Source organism: Oncorhynchus keta, chromosome 34 (genome assembly GCF_023373465.1).
Source record: "Oncorhynchus keta strain PuntledgeMale-10-30-2019 chromosome 34, Oket_V2, whole genome shotgun sequence".
In the NCBI taxonomy this organism is placed as follows: domain Eukaryota; kingdom Metazoa; phylum Chordata; class Actinopteri; order Salmoniformes; family Salmonidae; genus Oncorhynchus; species Oncorhynchus keta.
In genome coordinates, this window is record NC_068454.1 from 30007204 (window position 1) to 30025839 (window position 18636).

Genomic DNA, 18636 nt, shown 5'->3' on the forward strand with positions numbered 1-18636 from the left:
TTGCAGTTTTTAATATGATAACTGATGATCAATGGGCCCCAGACCAGTCTGTAATTCGAACATGCTTACTACAAGTTTAGATACAGTACCTTCAGAAAGTATTCAGACCTTGTGTCACGCCCTGGTCTAAGTATTTTGTGTTTTTCTTCATGTATTGGGTCAGGCCAGGGTGTGGCATGGAGTTTTTGTATTGTGGTGTGTTTTGTCTTGGGGTTTTGGTGTGTATGTATTTGGGATTGTAGCTAGTGGGGTTATCTAGCAAAGTCTATGGCTGTCTGGAGTGGTTCTTAATCAGAGGCAGGTGCTTATCGTTGTCTCTGATTGGGAACTATATTTAGGCAGCCATATTCTTTGAGTTTGTCCTGGGTGATTGTCCTTAGTGTCTTTGTTCCTGTTGCTTTATTTAGTTGACAAGTATAGGCTGTTTCGGTTTTCATTACGTTTATTGTTTTGTAGTGTTTTGTGTTTATTTGTATTTACGTTAGTTTTTTCATTAAACATGGATCGCAATCTACACGCTGCAGTTTGGTCCGACTCTCCTTCATGACACCTAGAAAACCGTTACACCTTGACTTTTTCTACATTTTGTTACGTTACAGCCATATTCTAAAATAATTAAATATTTTTTATAAATGTTTTATTTATTTATCATCAATCTACACACAATAGCCAATAATGACATACCAACAACAGGATTTTAAACATTTTTGCAAATTTACATATTATATATATAAAAAATGTAATATCACATATAAATAAGTATTCAGACCCTTTCCTCAGTACTTTTTTGAAGCACCTTTGGCAGCGATTACAGCCTCGCGTCTTCTTGGATATGACGCTACAATCTTGGCACACATGTATTTGGGGAGTTTCTCCCAATCATCTCTGCAGATCCTCTCAAGCTCTGTCAGGTTGGATGGGGAGCGTTGCTGCACAGGTGTTTTCAGGTCTCTCCAGGGATGTTCGGTCAGGTTCAAGTCCGGGCTCTGGCTGGGACACCCAAGGACATACAGAGACTTGTCCCAAAGCCACTCCTGCGTTATCTTGGCTGTGTGCTTGGGGTCGTTGTCCTATTGGAAGGTGAACCTTCGCCCCAGTCTCAGGTCCTGAGCTCTCTGGAGCAGGTTTTCATCAAGGATCTCTCTGTACTTTGCTCCGTTCATCTTTGCTTAGATCCTGAATAGTCTCCCAGTCCCTGCCACTGAAAGACATCCCCACAGCATGATTCTGCCACCACCATGCTTCACCGAAGGATGGTGCCAGGATTCCTCCAGATGTGACGCTTGGCATTCAGTCCAAAGAGTTCAATCTTGGTTTCATCAGACCAGATAATCTTGTTTCTCATGGACTGAGAGTGTTTAGGTGCCTTTTGGCAAACTCCAAGCGGACTGTCATGTGAGGAGTGGGTCAGTCTGGCCACTCTACCATGAAGTCCTGATTGGTGGAGTGCTGCAGAGATGGTTGTCCTTCTGGAAGGTTCTTCCATCTCCACAGAGGAACTCTGGAGCTCTGTCAGAGTGACCATCGGGTTCTTGGTCACCTCCCTGACCAAGGCCCTACTCCCCTGATTTCCCAGTTTGGTCAGGAGGCCAGCTCTAGTCTCATAACAAAGAGTTTACTGAATAGTTATGTAAATTAGGTATTTCTGTTTTGCAAACAAACCTAAAAACCTGTTTTTCGCTTTGTCATTATGGGGTATTGTGTGTAGATTGCTGAGGCACTGTAGCTGGCCGCTAGACTAATTTACCAATCTAAAAAATATTTGCTGACATGTGCCAACTGATTGACTGCTGATGCACAACCAAATTTCTAAATTGCGCCTTGTGTAATAATTATTCTAATTCGCAACAGAATGTTGAGACCCCAACTGAGTCCCCCCCATTAAAAAAAAATATATATATTTATATATTATTATTGGTCTACAAAAGAGGGGCTGGCCACCAATTGCCCATTCATGGTGTATTTGCTTTGTCTTGCCATCTCACATCACGGCCCTACACTATTTCACAAACCCTGTCTCTCTAGTCCCATTTAACCTGCTGTACTGCCATCTATCTCTGGTCTGTCATGTAGAATAACATCTACTCTGTGAATTTGCATAATTTGTCCTCTTAATTGGTAGTTACACCACTCTGTGGTGTCCCTGTCTGAAGCCTCCCTCTCTAACTCAGAAAATCATTGCAGAAGGATTTGATGACAGGCACGAAGTTCGAAATTGAACAAACCCATCGTAGTTTAACCATGCCTGACAAGAATAGGCCCCCGAGAATGGTTCTCATCCGCTTCCTACGATCTACACCCCGGGACAAGGTACTTAAAGCGGCACAAGAAAAAAGTGGTGTTCAGTGGGAAGGCAGCCGGCTGGACCTGTCCAAGGAACTAGCAATGAAGAGGAAGACGTTTGCAATGGCGAAGAACCAACTACACGAGAAGAAAGTCAGGCATACACTGGCATTCCCAGTGACCCTGCTTTTTACTTGGAAAGGATTATTTTCAAGGACAATGTAGAGGCAGAGAGATTCTTGCTGGAGCAAGGTGTTTAGCCAAGATAAAGAAGACGAGACAAGGTACAGCCTATGTGTTTGTGGGATTCTGGGGAGTGTTGCTACAGTAATTTAGCCTTTCAAGCGTCTCACGGCCCATAAGGAATTTTGAGTTGAGACAGCAGGTTATCTTTTGCAGCATCAAAGACAGGTCTGTGGTGATTAACTCATCGAGAAGCAACGTTACGTTCCTAGTTGTTTTGTTTTATTTTGGGATTGGTTTTCTACGTTTATTTACACTGTTTTTTGTACAGCTGGAGCATATATCATGTTATATAATGATGTTCATTAGAGTTGTCACGAGTGTTAAATGGGACACTTCACGCTCACAGGCTATAACTACTCAGCACAAATATGGCTAATGGTTATGTAAACATAATCTCTTGGACTATAAATGGTTGTGGTAACCAAGAAGAGGAAACGATTGTAACATATTTAAAATCCAAACAGGCAGATATTGTGTTCATACAGGAATCACATTTAACAGATACAGAGGCACTGAAATTTAGAGTAGACTGGGTTGCAGAAGTTTATCATAGCTCATTTAATTCCAAACAAAATGAGGTGATTATTATGATTAACAAAATAGTTAATGTTGTAATTTTGAAGCAACACTCTGATAAATTTGGCAGGTGTATCTGCATTGAGCCTCTTATAAATGGGATTACGGTAGTATTATGCAACATAAAAGAAGGAGTATCCAGATTATGAGGTCAACTGTACTGGGAAATATGGAGGGGCAGATCGTCCTTGCTGGAGACTTTAACCAAGTAATGAACAATATGATTGATAGAAGTAAATGTACAAGTAACTCCACGCCAAAGGATAGACTTGCAATACTTACGCTAGTAGAAGATATGGGCCTTAGAGACATATGGAGATTAGTCCATCCTAATGATAGAGAATATACTTTCTTCTCTCACTGTCAAAACACACTCCAGAATAGATTTCTTCTTGATATCTAATTTCATGTTTAATAATGTGATTGATTGCAAGATTGGGCCCGTTGCCCTCACATATCATGTAATAGTAGTGTTACATGTTGATATAAACTCCGAAAATGTGAGGAAGGATTTAGCCTCAACACCATTCTATTACAAGATGAGATATTTACCCAAACACAAGCAGATGATCTTAGATCCTTTCTGAAATCAACATAGGGTCAACTGAAAAGGTTTCCACAGTATGGGAAACCTCTAAAGTATATATATGAGGGAAAAGAATAGCACATGAGTCCAGAAAAGAAGAGAGAAGGGGCTGAGGCAGTAAAAAGATTAGAATCTGAGATATGTGGCCTGGAAAGGGATATGGCAAGACATTTCACAGATAGCACATTTCAAACTGCCTGCAAATAGAAATGTCAGTTGCACGAAATGTATTTAAAAAAGGCAGAATATGCACTGTTTAGACTTAGAACCAGTTTTTATGAGGGAGGTGAGAAGAAAGGCAGGCTACTAGCAAGACAACACAAAATGCAGAACACTCCTAATGTAATTCCATCAATAAAGGGCAATAAGATGGTGACCTCATTGAAAGAGATAAACAGTGTGTTTCAATGTTTTTCTGAAAATTGATATTCATCCTCCTATTCAGAGAGCCCCATAGATATGGATACTTTTTCGTCTGGTATAGAATTACTTAGATTATCAGATGGCCAGGTACAGGACCTGCACTATACTATAACAGAAGTATATAGTTATAAGAGATAATTGTTTTCCATAATAACCGCCCGAAGTGAGTTCAGGAGTTGTGCCAGCCTGCCAGAACCGCCCCTTTTGAGCAAAAGGTGTAAATGCTGGGTTACGAATTAACACAGCGTTCCAGAAAAAGTGTGAAGTAAAGTATCTTCGAAAGTGAATTTAAGTAGGACCATCCTGTTACTCTGCTCAAATCATAATATTACGCTACTCTCATCATCCCAGTTGGGAACCATCAATACAGATGGCTAGCCTATCTTCAAATAAGCATCTTCAATAGCGAATGGAAGAAAAATAAATTCTGTAGTTCTGTTCAAGACTACACGACAAGTCACCACATACCGGACAACTACGAAAAAGGACAACAGTAGAGGAGTTGTTGGAACCATTTCGGACAATCAGTGCCTTACAAGCGTGCTGCGAAAAGGCCCAACCCACTTTCCAAGGCTGCCCCGTTCACTGAGAGATCCCCGGCAAACCCAGGCATTTCACGTAATTAAATTCAGGATTTCTTTCTCAAAGTGGGCGGAGGTTCGTGTGTAAAGTATATGGTTATTGTAGGTGAGAGTAGTTTCTGAATCTGCCAATGTTAAGTGTCTCTGTCCCTCGCTCCCTCTCCATCTCTTCTTAACAAGTATCCATGTTGTTGTCATTCCGCTAGGGACCTGTTTTCAGCCAGTCAATAACCGGTGCAGAGTATGTATGTTTATCTTGTGTTTCCATTTAATTAGCCAGTAAATAAATAATTAAACCAATTTGTGTAGTACTGAATCATAAATAAGGCTCTGGTTTTTGCAGATACAAGGAGATTACAACTATTCAGAATGGTGATATGATACGAGGTTATGATTAATAAGTTGACTGTTTATAGATGTGATAGCTAAAGACCTTTTAGAGTTTAATTCGGGAGATGGTAACTCTTTCAAAGAACCCGCTCTCGTGGTGCCCCAGATCCTAATGAGTTCATTGTTACATGATTAACTTAAATCGGGTGACAATCAAACATAGTTAATTGCATAAATAACAGTCTTCAGATTAATGTTAAAGTCAAGTCACAACAGAATATTCCAGACCGGTATTTTAAACAATATGACAAATTAACAAAATACTTTTTGTGGGAAAAGAAAAAACCCAGGATTAATATGAAGAAGGTGTGCTCACCAAGGGATGTAAGGAGGCTTGGCTTTACCATATGTTAAATTGTACAATTTATCATTTGAAATGGCTAAATTTGCGAAGCATTGGGGCAAAAGGGATGCTAGCTTGGATTGGAAAAAAATAGAGTTTGAACTAAGTTATATTTTCACCTCTATTGATACTCCGTCACATAGTCTTACAGGGAGAGGTTTGTTGAAACTCCCAACCCAATTTTGTTACACTCAAAAGAGGTGTGGAGAACAGTACACAAGATATGTGGAATATCACATCTAAAACAAGGATACTCATCATTGTAGCACAATCCTAGGCTTACAGATAGGAAAGAAGTCTGTGTACTGGAAACAGTGGCTAATGAAAGGAATTCATACTATAGCTGATCTGTACAGTGAAGATGTTTTAATGTCATACTCAGATTTGGTACAAAAATATGATGTCAGAGACTAGGGACATTTCTGGAAATAATTACAATTGAGAGAATGTTTGTTAACCGGCTATCAACAACATCCAGGAAAGAACCCAATAGCTGAGTATTTGGAATTACCCAAACAAAAAGCAGCCATTTTTTCCTCAATATTTAGTCATCTGCAGAGCAAAGACTGTAAAAACCTCAATATGGCAAATTGACCTTAAGTGGGAAATTGAGGATGATACCTGGTTGAAGATCTTGTCCAGCTCAGGGAGGAACATAAGGGAAGCCAGGGGAAAACGTACTCAATATAAGATACTACATATGTTTTACTGGACCCCAACAAGGCTTCATAAGATGTGGCTGACCAACAGTTCTTTGTATTGGAAATGCCAAAAAGACACTGGGACATTTTTACACGCAATATGGGAATGTACATTAGTGCTACCTTTCTGGAAGGATGTTTTGAAATAGCTGGAGGAATGGTTGGGGTTAACAATTCCAGTTTCACTGAGAATATGTCTCTTAGGCGATAGAACAGAGTTACCTAATGTAACAAAGGAGGAATTTGCACTGATCACTGTTGGTATGGTTACAGCAGCTAGAGTAAGGTTCATGACACTCCTATTCTGAAACAATGGATAGAATCAATGTTGGAGGTCGCATCTTATGAACAAATACTTGCTAGGATCACTGGTAGAAACAATTCTAGAAGCTGGATGCGTTTTACTTGTCATGTTTCTAAGACTGGGAGGTGATTACTTATGCTTGTGAACCCATTTAGTTCACTATTGTAGCTTGTGAGATACTGTTTGACTGTGTGCTATGTTGGAGGATATGTCTGGATGTCATGCTCAATGTTTTTATGCTTTACAATGTTTTTTTATTTGTTTGTTTGTTTGTGGAAAAAATGAAAAAAAAAAAACATAGAAAAAAAGTCAATTTATGCTTGATCCAAAAATGTGGTTGAAGGCTTCGTATGGAGGAGGGTGTGATGCAATTGTGGAGCCTCTGGAGGCACGCAGAGGCCAAATCAAGCTCTGTACCGCAGCTCCGTACTTTGAACATGCAGCAGACATTACTGTCTCAAATGAATGAAATGAGTTGAAGGATTCGTTCTTTTGACTGAACGAGTTGAAAAGATCAGAGTCAGTAAAAAGAGCCGAACTTCCCATCAGTAACACACAGCGACGCATGCAAGCTGACACACGCACCAACTGGCCTACACACTAGCAACACTCACTAGCATTTGCTAAAGTTTTGAAGTCTTTAAAATGCAACAAAGCAAACTCTTTATCTCCAGACGATGCAGGTGCCATGGGTATAAAATGAATAATTAATATGGCCCTTCTTTAGGGATGTGTCCAAAATGGCACCCTATTCCCTATATAGAACATTATTCCCATATGGCTCTCGTCAAAAATAGTGCACTTTGTAGGGCAGGGGTCCCCAATTACATTCAACATAGTTACAAATAATTTGTACAGTGCAAACTGACCTCAAGAAGGTATATATGCCACTCTGTTTATGTGTGAACATTTGTGAGAACAGATTCCTAAATTAAAATCACTCTTGAGATGATTTCCTGGCGATTTTACAGTCCAATAAAATCACCTGCGGGCTGAATTTGGCATGCGGGCCGCCTATTAGGGAACCCTGATGTAGGGAATATTGCCAGAAAGAGGCAATAAAACTAGAGGCTGGTGCGTATCCTTTCTTCCGGCTGGAATAACTTTCATTAAAACCTTTCCTTCCAACTATTACCTGTCAGCCTGTAGATGATTCATGTGGGGTAATAACCTGAAACGTAATTTATTAGCTCATGGACTGTGTATGATATATCACCTCTCTCTGCCTGCGGTACACTGTGCTATTGAAATGAGTATATAGTCGCTCCAGCCATATCATGTTTGTTCATAAGGAATCCATACTGTATATTCTAAACATGGATGGTGACTCTGTAATCTCTCTGTTAATGTCTTTGTGAGGAAAATGTGAGGAAAAAAACAACACACCACAACCTAACCTGTGTATTTGTCATGAGGAGAGAGCGAGAGCAACCACATCTTAATGCACACTAAGCACACCCAAGAGCACTGTTCTAGAACATCCCACCATTAATAGATTCCTGCTCCACCATCCCATCAGGTGTAAACTCCAGTATTGTAATTGCCTGGTGAAAAACCCATCAGACTAGCCACAGTTCGATAGCCATCGTGATCGTAAGTCTGCATGGGACACAGACGAGCGCAAACACAAGACTTGTTTAATGGAGCTGAGGGAAACAGAGTCGTTAAGACTAGATCCTTGGGGTGCACGCATAACAATAGAAAATGATTCCTTTTGAATAACCAACTTTATACTATTACAATATTCACAAAGATCACGGATATGTAACAGAGGTCATATTAAAACCCATTAAGAATACATTTTGTGTTAGAATATGAACATACTGTATATTAGTACAATTTCCTACATACATGTATTAATACACTTGGTAAAAGCTACCTCATCAATTCTAGGAATTCCTAGCATGAGGATGAAAAACTAATAAACCTCCCTCGGTCCCTTGTCCTCTGGTCCCTCTGTCCCATGTCCAACATGTGTAAGGAGTGTAGTATTTGAATGTACAGTACGTCACATAGCTTTCCTATCTGGTGAACACACCACCTATATAATATATCTTCTGTGGTATCATGCAGTTCAGTCCGCAGTCTGTATCATCCATCATCACCTCTATAGTACTCTCTGAGAGAGGTGAGGGACACAGTGATATCTATGGGTGGGAACAAGCACAGAGGAGAACCCTGACTTTGACTGTCAGGGAGACAGCCATTTGTGACATGAGAGAGAGAGAAGAATACAAGGCTATCCATTTCTCTCATGGTCACCACTGACACGTACAGTCCTATAACTCTTCTCTAGTCCACTGCATCTTGTCCTGAGACATGGTTGTAGAATCCTATCCCAGTGAGCAAAACTGGTCGAAAATATGTAATTTAAACCATTTTTGTCAATAACCAGTAATGTTCACTGGGTGTGGCTGTTAGATACCATAGGAGTCTACAGCCATGTCTCAGGGAAAGTGTTTCCCATGTCTGAGTCTAATGTTGTGTGCTGGCCTGGGTGATGCCAGGTTGTAAGCCTATGAACAATGCCAAAGCAGACTTTTACGTCTCTCCTTGATTTGCCAAACCACACCAGACTGAAGTCTGTGGGCCCAATGCGGGCTAAAATATTGGCCCTATGTAGGCTGCCAACATTGGGCCAATGAGCCTTTGTTCATCGGCTCCACGTTGGCCCCCAAGGCATTTGCCCAGTGTGGCCAGCCCATATCTGGTGAAGGCAACACTCACTTTGTTTGAAATATACCCATCTTTTCCCAGCAAACATGCCCACATTGGCACGATGGGAGACCAATGTGCGCTAAAATATTGGCCCCATGTAGGCTGCCCACATTGGGACGATGCCCTTTTTCTATTTAATATGAATTAATTTAATACATTTATTACAGTTTAATTCAATGCATGAATTGCATTATTTTCAAGGGAACATGATAGAGTGTATCAGAAAGACAAGAGAGTTGTTACTATCATACAGTGGGGAGAACAAGTATTTGATACACTGCCGATTTTGCAGATTTTCCTACTTACAAAGCATGTAGAGGTCTGTAATGTTTATCATATGTACACTTAAACTATGAGAGACGGAATCTAAAACAAAAATCCAGAAAATCACATTGTATGACTTTTAAGTAATTCATTTGCATTTTATTGCATGACATAAGTATTTGATCACCTACCAACCAGTAAGAACTACGGCTCTCTCAGACCTGTTAGCTTTTCTTTAAAGAAGCCCTCCTGTTCTCCACTCATTACCTGTATTAACTGCACCTGTTTGAACTCGTTACCTGTATAAAAGACACCTGTCCACACACTCAATCAAACAGACTCCAACCTCTCCACAATGGCCAAGACCAGAGAGCTGTGTAAGGACATTAGGGTTAAATTGTAGACCTGCACAAGGCTGGGATGGGCTACAGGACAATAGGCAAGCAGCTTGGTGAGAAGGCAACAACTGTTGGTGCAATTATTAGAAAATGGAAGAAGTTCAAGATGACGGTCAATCACCCTCGGTCTGGGGCTCCATGCAAGATCTCACCTCATGGGGCATCAATGATCATGAGGAAGGTGAGGGATCAGCCCAGAACTACACGGCATGACGGGGTCAATGACCTGAAGAGAGCTGGGACCACAGTCTCAAAGAAAACCATTAGTAACACACTACGCCGTCATGGATTAAAATCCTGCAGCGCACGCAAGGTCCTCCTGCTCAAGCCAGTGCATGTCCAGGCCCGTCTGAAGTTTGCCGATGACCATCTGGATGATCCAGAGGAGGAATGGGAGAAGGTCATGTGGTCTGATGAGACTAAAATAGAGCTTTTTGGTCTAAACTCCACTTGCCGTGTTTGGAGGAGGAAGAAGAATGAGTACAACCCCAAGAATTACCATGCCAACCGTGAAGCATGGAGGTGGGATCATTATTCTTTGGGGATGCTTTTCTGCAAAGGGGACAGGACGACTGCACCGTATTGAGGGGAGGATGGATGGGGCCATGTATCGCGAGATCTTGGCCAACAACCTCCTTCCCTCAGTAAGAGCATTGAAGATGGGTTGTGGCTGGGTCTTCCAGCATTACAACGACCCGAAACACACAGCCAGGGCTACTAAGGAGTGGCTCCGTAAGAAGCATCTCAAGGTCCCGGAGTGGCCTAGCCAGTCTCCAGACCTGAACCCAATAGAACATCTTTTGGAGGGAGCTGAAAGTCCGTATTGCCCAGCGACAGCCCCGAAACCTGAAGGATCTGGAGAAGGTCTGTATGGAGGAGTGGACCAAAATCCCTGCTGCAGTGTGTGCAAACCTGGTCAAGAACTACAGGAAACGTATGATCTCTGTAATTGCAAACAAAGGTTTCTGTACCAAATATTAATTTCTGCTTATCTGATGTATCAAATACTTATGTCATGCAATAAGATGCAAATGAATTACTTAAAAATCATACAATGTGATTTTCTGGATTTTTGTTTTAGATTCCGTCTCTCACAGTTGAAGTGTACCTATGATAAAAATGACAGACCTCTACATGCTTTGTAAGTAGGAAAACCTGCAAAATCGGCAGTGTATTAAATATTTGTTCTCCCCACTGTATATGTATACTGAACAAAAATATAAACGCAACATGTAAAGTGTTGGTCCCATGTTTCATGAGCTGAAATAAAAGATCCCAGAAATGTTTCAAATGCACAAAAAGCATATTTCTCTCTAATTTTGTGCACAAATTTGTTTACATCCCTGTAAGTGAGCATTTCTCCTTTGCCAAGATAATCCATCCACCTGACACGTGTGGCATATCAGGAAGCCGATTAAACAGCAGGATCATTACACAGATGCACCTTTGTGCTGGGGACAATAAAACGCCACTGTAAAATGTGCAGTTTGGTGACACAACACAATACCACAGTCTAAAGTTTTGAGGGGGTGTGCAATTGGCATGCTGACTGCAGGAATGTCCACCATAGCTGTTGCCAGATCATTTAATGTTAATTTCTCTATCATAAGCCGCCTCCAACATCGTTCTAGACAATTTGGCTGTACATCCAACCGGCATCATAACCACTGACCACATGTAACCACGCCAGCTCAGGGCCTCTACATCTGGCTTCTTCACCTGTGGGATTGTCTGAGACCAGCCACCCAGACAGCTGGTGCTACTGAGGATTCTTCCTGTCTGTAATAATGCTCTTTTGTGGGGAAAACTCATTCTGATTGACTGGGCCTGGCTTCCCAGTGGGTGGGCTTATGTCCTCCCTGGCCCACCCATGGCTTCACCATTGCCCAGTCATGTGAAATCCATAGATTAGGGCCTAATGAATTTATTTCAATTGACTGATTTCCTTATATGAACTGTAACTCAGTAAAATCCTTGAAATTGTTGCATGGTGCGTTAATATTTCTGTTCAGTATATTTTTTACAAGAGAAAATGTTACGTTTCTCTCATATCACATGCACTTATTTAAGTATTTTTAAAGACATTATCATTGGCAGTGTACAAGCTAAAGAAAAATTGGGCATCACACAACAGAACACTTAAACAGTTAGAGCAAACTGAGTAACGGTTGCACAAAAAGAACTGTGTGCATTCCACGCTCCCAACTATTCTAATGAGCCCCCGCCTCTAGCTGGGCTTGGTGTGGGCTAGCCCCTGTTGGGATGGTGTGGGGTGGCCCGTGTTGGGCTGGTGTGGGCTAGCCTGTGTTGGGCTCTGATGTGGGCTTGTTGTGGGCTAACCTGTGCCCACCTTGCCCACCGAATACCCACATGGGACAATGGGGTCATGTTTGCTGGGACCCATGAGATTCAATTTAGCCATCAAAGAGCTTTACAAGATTTCAAAACAAGCTTTTTGTCAAAAGTATGTTCCTCTTAAATGAAGGCTACACAGATTGACAAACTACTAAATAAATTGATTTTCTAGTTAATCCTTTCTTTACATGGCTACGGTCCAATATTGCATTTCATTTAGAATTGTACCTTTCATCTGAGTATGCATATAACTTCCACAAAGTAGGGCAAGATAACGAGTCAAACTGAGATAGATAAACAGCTCATTACTGTACAATATGGTGTAATACTGAAGCCCATTGATGATCGTGTTGATCATGACAACTACCCCTAACTCTACCTTCTTACTAACCTCTTCTTGATGAGGTCCAGGGCTGATCCGATAAAGCCATCCTTCATCTTGTAGATCTTGGCTCCGTAGCTGGAGAGATCAGTCCTGTCCAGGAGCAGGGCTGGGCAGCAGCTGGAGGGGCCCTCAGCACTCTCCCTGCGTGGAGGAGGGAAGGGGACTAAGGAGGCCCCCGGCACACTGATCTCCACACTGGGGCTGCTGACTTGGGCCTGGGCATGGTTCATGGTCCCCTCCCCCTGCGTCTGACTGGAGGGCTGGAGGGGAGAGCGGGGAGTAGGGCCGGTACATATAGCCATGGTAGAGACTGTGGTCTGAATGCTGGTTGTTGGCTGGGGAGTGGGTCCGGTAAAGATGAGAGTGGCTAAGTTAGTAGCACTGGCTGTGGGAGCTGGCGCAACCACCATCACCCTCTCCTCTGCTCTTAAGCCTGGATGACAGGGTGGTGGAGCCCCAGGGGAGCTGTCACTCTGCCTGGCCTCTCCACTGCTTGTCCCCTCACAGCTCCCCATCTCTCCACTGCCTATCCTCTCACTGCTCTCCCTCTCCTCCTCCATCAGTCCCACAGTGGGAGACTGAGAGTCTCTCCTTCCCAATAGAGCTGTCTGAGTCTTACAGTCTCTGCCTGTCCCTGGGGTCTGACTGCCAGTACCAGGCTCTGGCTGTTGGTCTATTGAAGCTGTTACTGTAGTGACATTACCCTGGCTCTCTGTCTGTCCACCCTCTCCCTCTCTCTGCCTCATTCTCTTAAACTCCTCAAAGGTGGGGATGTGCAGGCGGCCCATGGGGGGTTTCTTGCGTTCGGCTATTATCTCTGCACAACTCCCAGCGACAGAGATGGACTCGGTGGTGTAGGACTTGGTCATGTCCGGGGTCTGAGGGGTCTCAGAGGAGGCGTGGAGGGTCAGGTTTGGGGTGCTGTTCTGCCGGCGGAGCTGTATGCGTCTCAGAACCTCTTTCTTGATTTCCTCAGGGCTGGTGATGCGCCGGACACACAGGGGTTTCCCAACGTACCCCTGGTAGGGCGATGAGTCCCTCTCTGAGCACCCCCCCAGGATGGGAGTGGTACTGCCTGGGGTTATCTGCGGTCGAAGAGGCTTTAGGGGTTCTGCCGCTGCCCGGGCACTCTGGAGGCGGAGCTTCTCCCTTAACCCCTTCCTGGCAGTGGTGGTAGCGTTCACCCCCCAGTCATCCACGCTGGGGAACAGCCACTGGGGGAAGAGGGGCAGCTCCTTCCTCCCCAGACCCCCCAGACCTCCCCCCAGACGAGCATTGGGGTAGAAGGCAAGGGTCTCAGGACTGTAGCCCTGGGGCCCTGTCCCCACCGGGGGCCCATCGTACCAGTGGCTGGTGGCAGTGCAGCGGAAGATGAACTCACTGTCCATGCTGCCCCTGTGGGGGGCGCTATAGGGGGTGGAGTAGAGGCCTGGTTCAGACACAGAATTACTCCAGTTCAGGTTCTCCATGCTGCGGTAGAGTCTAGTCCCGCTGTCTGGGTTAATGTTCACACAGGGCCCTGCGTGGTCCGGCTCCAGGCCTAACCCTGACCCTAACCCCAGCCCAGAGTCAGGCCCCCTGGGTGGGTGCTGCACACTGTTAGTGGAGCAGTAACGAAGGCCAAGATTAGTCAACAGGGCACTGCTGTTACACCGGGGCATGACGGGGCACTGGCCTGGGTAAGGAGGGTAGGGGGGTACACTGTGGCCTCTGAAGCCAGAAAGGGGTTGGGGAAGGGGCAGGTCGGTGAGGCTGAGGCAGGGCTCCAGGTCCATGGTGAGATCAGCGGTGCAGGTGTAGCCCGCAGGGCCGTGGCCGGGGGAGCAGCCCGCTGAGGGGTAATCACATGGCAGAGGGGCCTTCACGTCCGGCATGGCTGCAGTATGAGCCACCATACTGCAGAGAGAGGCTCTGGGAAACTGGCCCTAAAGGACAGAGAGGAGACACAGGAGAATGAGCAAGGAGAGGCACGGACGCACGCACATACATACGCATGCATGCACACACACACGCACACACGCACGCACGCACACACACACACACACGCACGCACACACACACACACGCACGCACACACACACACACGCACACACACACACTGCCACAGTGCAGCTATACATGAGCTGTTCTAACACATTTCAGGAATTTCATTTGAAGGACAGACACTGAGGATTGTGGATATAATCCTTGAAATAGCAAATACATTCCACACTGTACATACAGCAAATGTTATGAATGAGCTAAAAATTATTTTCCAAAACATTTTGAGCTTCTGTGAAATGTTGATCAGTGTTGTGTTCGAGACCACCTATAGGGAGACCGATTCAAGACCAAGACCGGGAGGGGGTGAGACCGAGTCAAGACCAAGTCCGGGAGGGGGGTGAGACCGAGTCAAGACAAAGACCGGGAGGGGGTGAGACCGAGTCAAGACCAAGACCGGGAGGGGGGGGAGACCGAGTCAAGACCAAGACCGGGAGGGGGGTGAGACCGAGTCAAGACCAAGACCGGGAGGGGGTGAGACCGAGTCAAGACCAAGACCGGGAGGGGGGTGAGACCGAGTCAAGACCAAGACCGGGAGGGAGGTGAGACCGAGTCAAGACCAAGACTGGGAGGGGGGTGAGACAGAGTCAAGACCAAGACCGGGAGGGGGGTGAGACCGAGTCAAGACAAAGACCGGGTGGGGGGTGAGACTGAGTCAAGACCAAGACTGGGAGGGGGGTGAGACTGAGTCAAGACAAAGACCGGGAGGGGGGTGAGACTGAGTCAAGACCAAGCCCGGGAGAGGGGTGAGACTGAGTCAAGACCAAGACCAAGACCGAGACCAGAAAAAGTCAAATTCAAGACCACGATTGTAATTGTGTCAAATCGCCATCATAATTAAAGTTCAAAATGTCCAATATTTCTGTATTGATATTTCAGAACAACATATGAATTCTTTAGACAGTCAGAATGCTGAGGGAAATAGAGAGCCACTCTACCCTAACCCAAACAGGTCTATACTAGAAAACAATACTAAATATGTTACAACTTCCTCCAGTCTCCCCTTACTAATAGTGAGCGTTCAACTTTCAAACTATTTTCCCCACTCTTCCCTACCAGTGAATCAAGGAAATGCTTATGCTCTTACTGAATGGGAGCTGATAATAATGAGTTTTTCACTCCGCTAGTCTCAGCTGCACTAGGGAAGAAATTATGAGTCCTCATTGTCCGAGAACGAAAAAAGTTATCTGACACAGAGACACTCAATCTGTGGTCTGGAGACAGGACTCGAGTACAACAACACTGATGTTGATAGTGTGGTTTTGGCCATGTGGATAACCACTGTCCCCTCCTCCAAACAAGTTCATTGTCCCTGATGCGTGCTTTCTTCCCTTAACTTTAACAATCACGTTCATTTTTTTAAAAATGGCATCGCTCCGCAGCAATGAATAAAAGAAGGGATTTATTTCCCTCTCTCTCTATCCGCTTGGGCCATGATGAAAAAGGAGAGGAGGAAAATAAAACATGAATCTGAACGGACAGTAATAAAGACTGCCACGTTGCAGAGAGGAGCAGTGGAGAGAGAGAGAGAAGAGAGAGAGAGAGAGAGAGAGAGAGAGAGAGAGAGAGAGAGAGAGAGAGAGAGAGAGAGAGAGAGAGAGAGAGAGAGAGAGAGAGAGAGAGAGAGAGAGAGAGAGAGAGAGAGAGAGAGAGAGAGAGAGAGAGAGAGAGAGAGAGAGAGAGAGAGAGAGCAATAGTGCTGCGTAGTGGACTAACTCCTCTCTCTATCGCTGTAATTAGTACAAATTGCATGGCTGGGGGCCAGGACAGGGCCATACATATAGCTAGCTACCTCTCTGTAATCTTCAGCACGAATTAGGGTCAAGAGACAGACAGCACTTAGTTATAAAACAGGGCTGCGTTAGGCAGAATCATCATCCCTCATCCCTCCCTGATGCATAGATGAATGCAATAAGATGAGGTTTATTTAGCAATGCACCCCTCCTCTCTTACCAGCTGGCTCTATGGCGCTAGAGAAAAACAATAGCTTAGTTTGATGGTAGATAATAAGTATATTAATATTCTTAACATGCTGGAGGTAAAAGAACGATATTCAGGTTTAATTTAAAACTCCGCTAGGCTGGATTGAATGAGCTGCGTGCCTTGATAAAGGCTCTGGTATTTATCTCTGCATCTAAATGTACGCAGGCAAGTGGATCCTTTCAGCGCTGGAGGTTGTCAATCATTCTTGTGAAAGCCCTTTTAGCCCCGGGTTGTGTTCTCTCGCTTTTCTATGAAAAAAATACCGATGTGAATATACAGACTTAATTTGCATTAAGAGCGTGTGTCTGATAAGTGTGTGAGAGGTGTGTGTGTGTGTGTGTGTGTGTGTGTGTGTGTGTGTGTGTGTGTGTGTGTGTGTGTGTGTGTGTGTGTGTGTGTGTGTGTGTGTGTGTGTGTGTGTGTGTGTGTGTGTGTGTGTGTGTGTGTGTGTGTGTGTATATGTGTGTGTGTACATGCGTGGCGTACGTGTGTGTGAGAACCAATGTCTCTGAAGCTTCTCTCCCTTTCTGATTGAATTACAGCTAATCTAAAGGCACACGGTGAGGCAGGCTTTATTAGGGCCTCGACTTTCCCTGCTCTCTCTGCTCCTACTGTCACTGCCACTAACCAGGGTGTATTTCATCTCCTCTGACCCCATAGTAAATCAGTTCATACTGATCCTCTGTGAGGAGAAGAGGGCCCCAGTTAATAAGAGAGAGGAGCTAGTCCGTAGACGATATGGGAAAGTTTTGTTTTTGCTGGAAGGTGACTTCCTTTCAGTGTTGGTTGAAGTGTGTGTGTGTGTGTGTGTGTGTGTGTTGAATCACCTAGATGAGTGTGTGTGTGTGTGTGTGTGTGTGTGTGTGTGTGTGTGTGTGTGTGTGTGTGTGTGTGTGTGTGTGTGTGTGTGTGTGTGTGTGTGTGTGTGTGTGTGTGTGTGTGTGTGTGTGTGTGTGTGTGTGTGTGTGTGTGTGTGTGTGTGTGAGTGTGTGTGTGTGATCACCGAGATGAGTCAGTGTGTGTGTCTAGCTCTCAGGAGGTTACACAACAACCTCAAGCATCATATTCCAGTGAACTATCATGTCGGTAACCTTCTGATCACCACCCGTTAAGCCCAGTAGCAGTCTAAACTTACCCCATTTGAATCCAATCTCGGTGGCCTTGTTCTCCTTCAGTTTAGCCTCCTGGTCATTGGCTCCATCCCAAACACACAGCCTCTTTGGTTTCTTCACACTCTGTCTTCAGTGAAGAACAACAGTGTGTCTAGTCTAGAGATTACAGCATCCAGATATCCAGACAGTCCTGGCCTGGAGCAAGAAGAGAGAGATACAATTCCATCAATAAGTGGATTCAATAGAGTCGAATAAAGAAACCAGCAGAAACAGCTGAAACTAGTATTTCTGTCTTCTATGAGGTAGTGATGGGGGAAAAATGTATAGCTACATATTGGGATATTATTTTTGATTCTATATCGTATCGTATAATTTTGACAATATTGCAGTCTTATTTTTGCGTTCGTTGGCTGTATGTGAACCAAAACTCCAGTATTTTTCCTTCATAGCCTGTTCTCCATCTTCTTTTTCAATAGGAAGCCAATTTGTTTTCAGCAATACTTATAGAATCGTGAGAATCACAATAAACATTGTATCGACACCTAAGTATCATGATAAAACCATACCGTGAGGTCCCTGGCAATTCTCAGCCCAAGGGGGTGAGGGAGGGAGAGAAATCGAGAGATATCGAGAGATACTTCTAGATGTATTTGATAGTGTAAAAAAAAGCCGAGCTGAATGACAACATTACACAACATTTTCCACCATGACAAAACTGCACAAATACAAGACCAACCAGGACAGTCGAAATCACACATCTCATGTCAAACTACACATCTCATGTCAAACTACAGACAACTCTGAAGAACTGAAAAGATCACACAACTATTTCCACAGAAATAGAAGTCAGAAAATATCACAGAAGCACATTCTTACCTAGTTCTAAACTTGCTTCCAGCCTCTAGAATATATTCCTATTTCTTCCATTCCAAAGGACCCTATCCCATC

The 18636-nt window shown here is 44.1% G+C and overlaps 1 protein-coding gene across 2 annotated transcripts in view; it reads right to left on the reverse strand.

The window, feature by feature from the left end:
* The window catches only part of LOC118366906 (uncharacterized), a 70330-nt gene that overhangs the window by 11919 nt on the left and 39775 nt on the right, over nucleotides 1-18636 (reverse strand). For both annotated transcript variants that reach the window (XM_035749738.2, XM_052493605.1), the window contains exons 2-3: nucleotides 17712-17883; nucleotides 12560-14478 (exon numbers count right to left, since the gene is read on the reverse strand). In XM_035749738.2, the coding sequence (XP_035605631.2) occupies nucleotides 12560-14448 (1889 nt within the window). In that variant the 5' untranslated portion in view covers nucleotides 14449-14478; nucleotides 17712-17883. The remainder of the gene's footprint in view (nucleotides 1-12559; nucleotides 14479-17711; nucleotides 17884-18636) is intronic.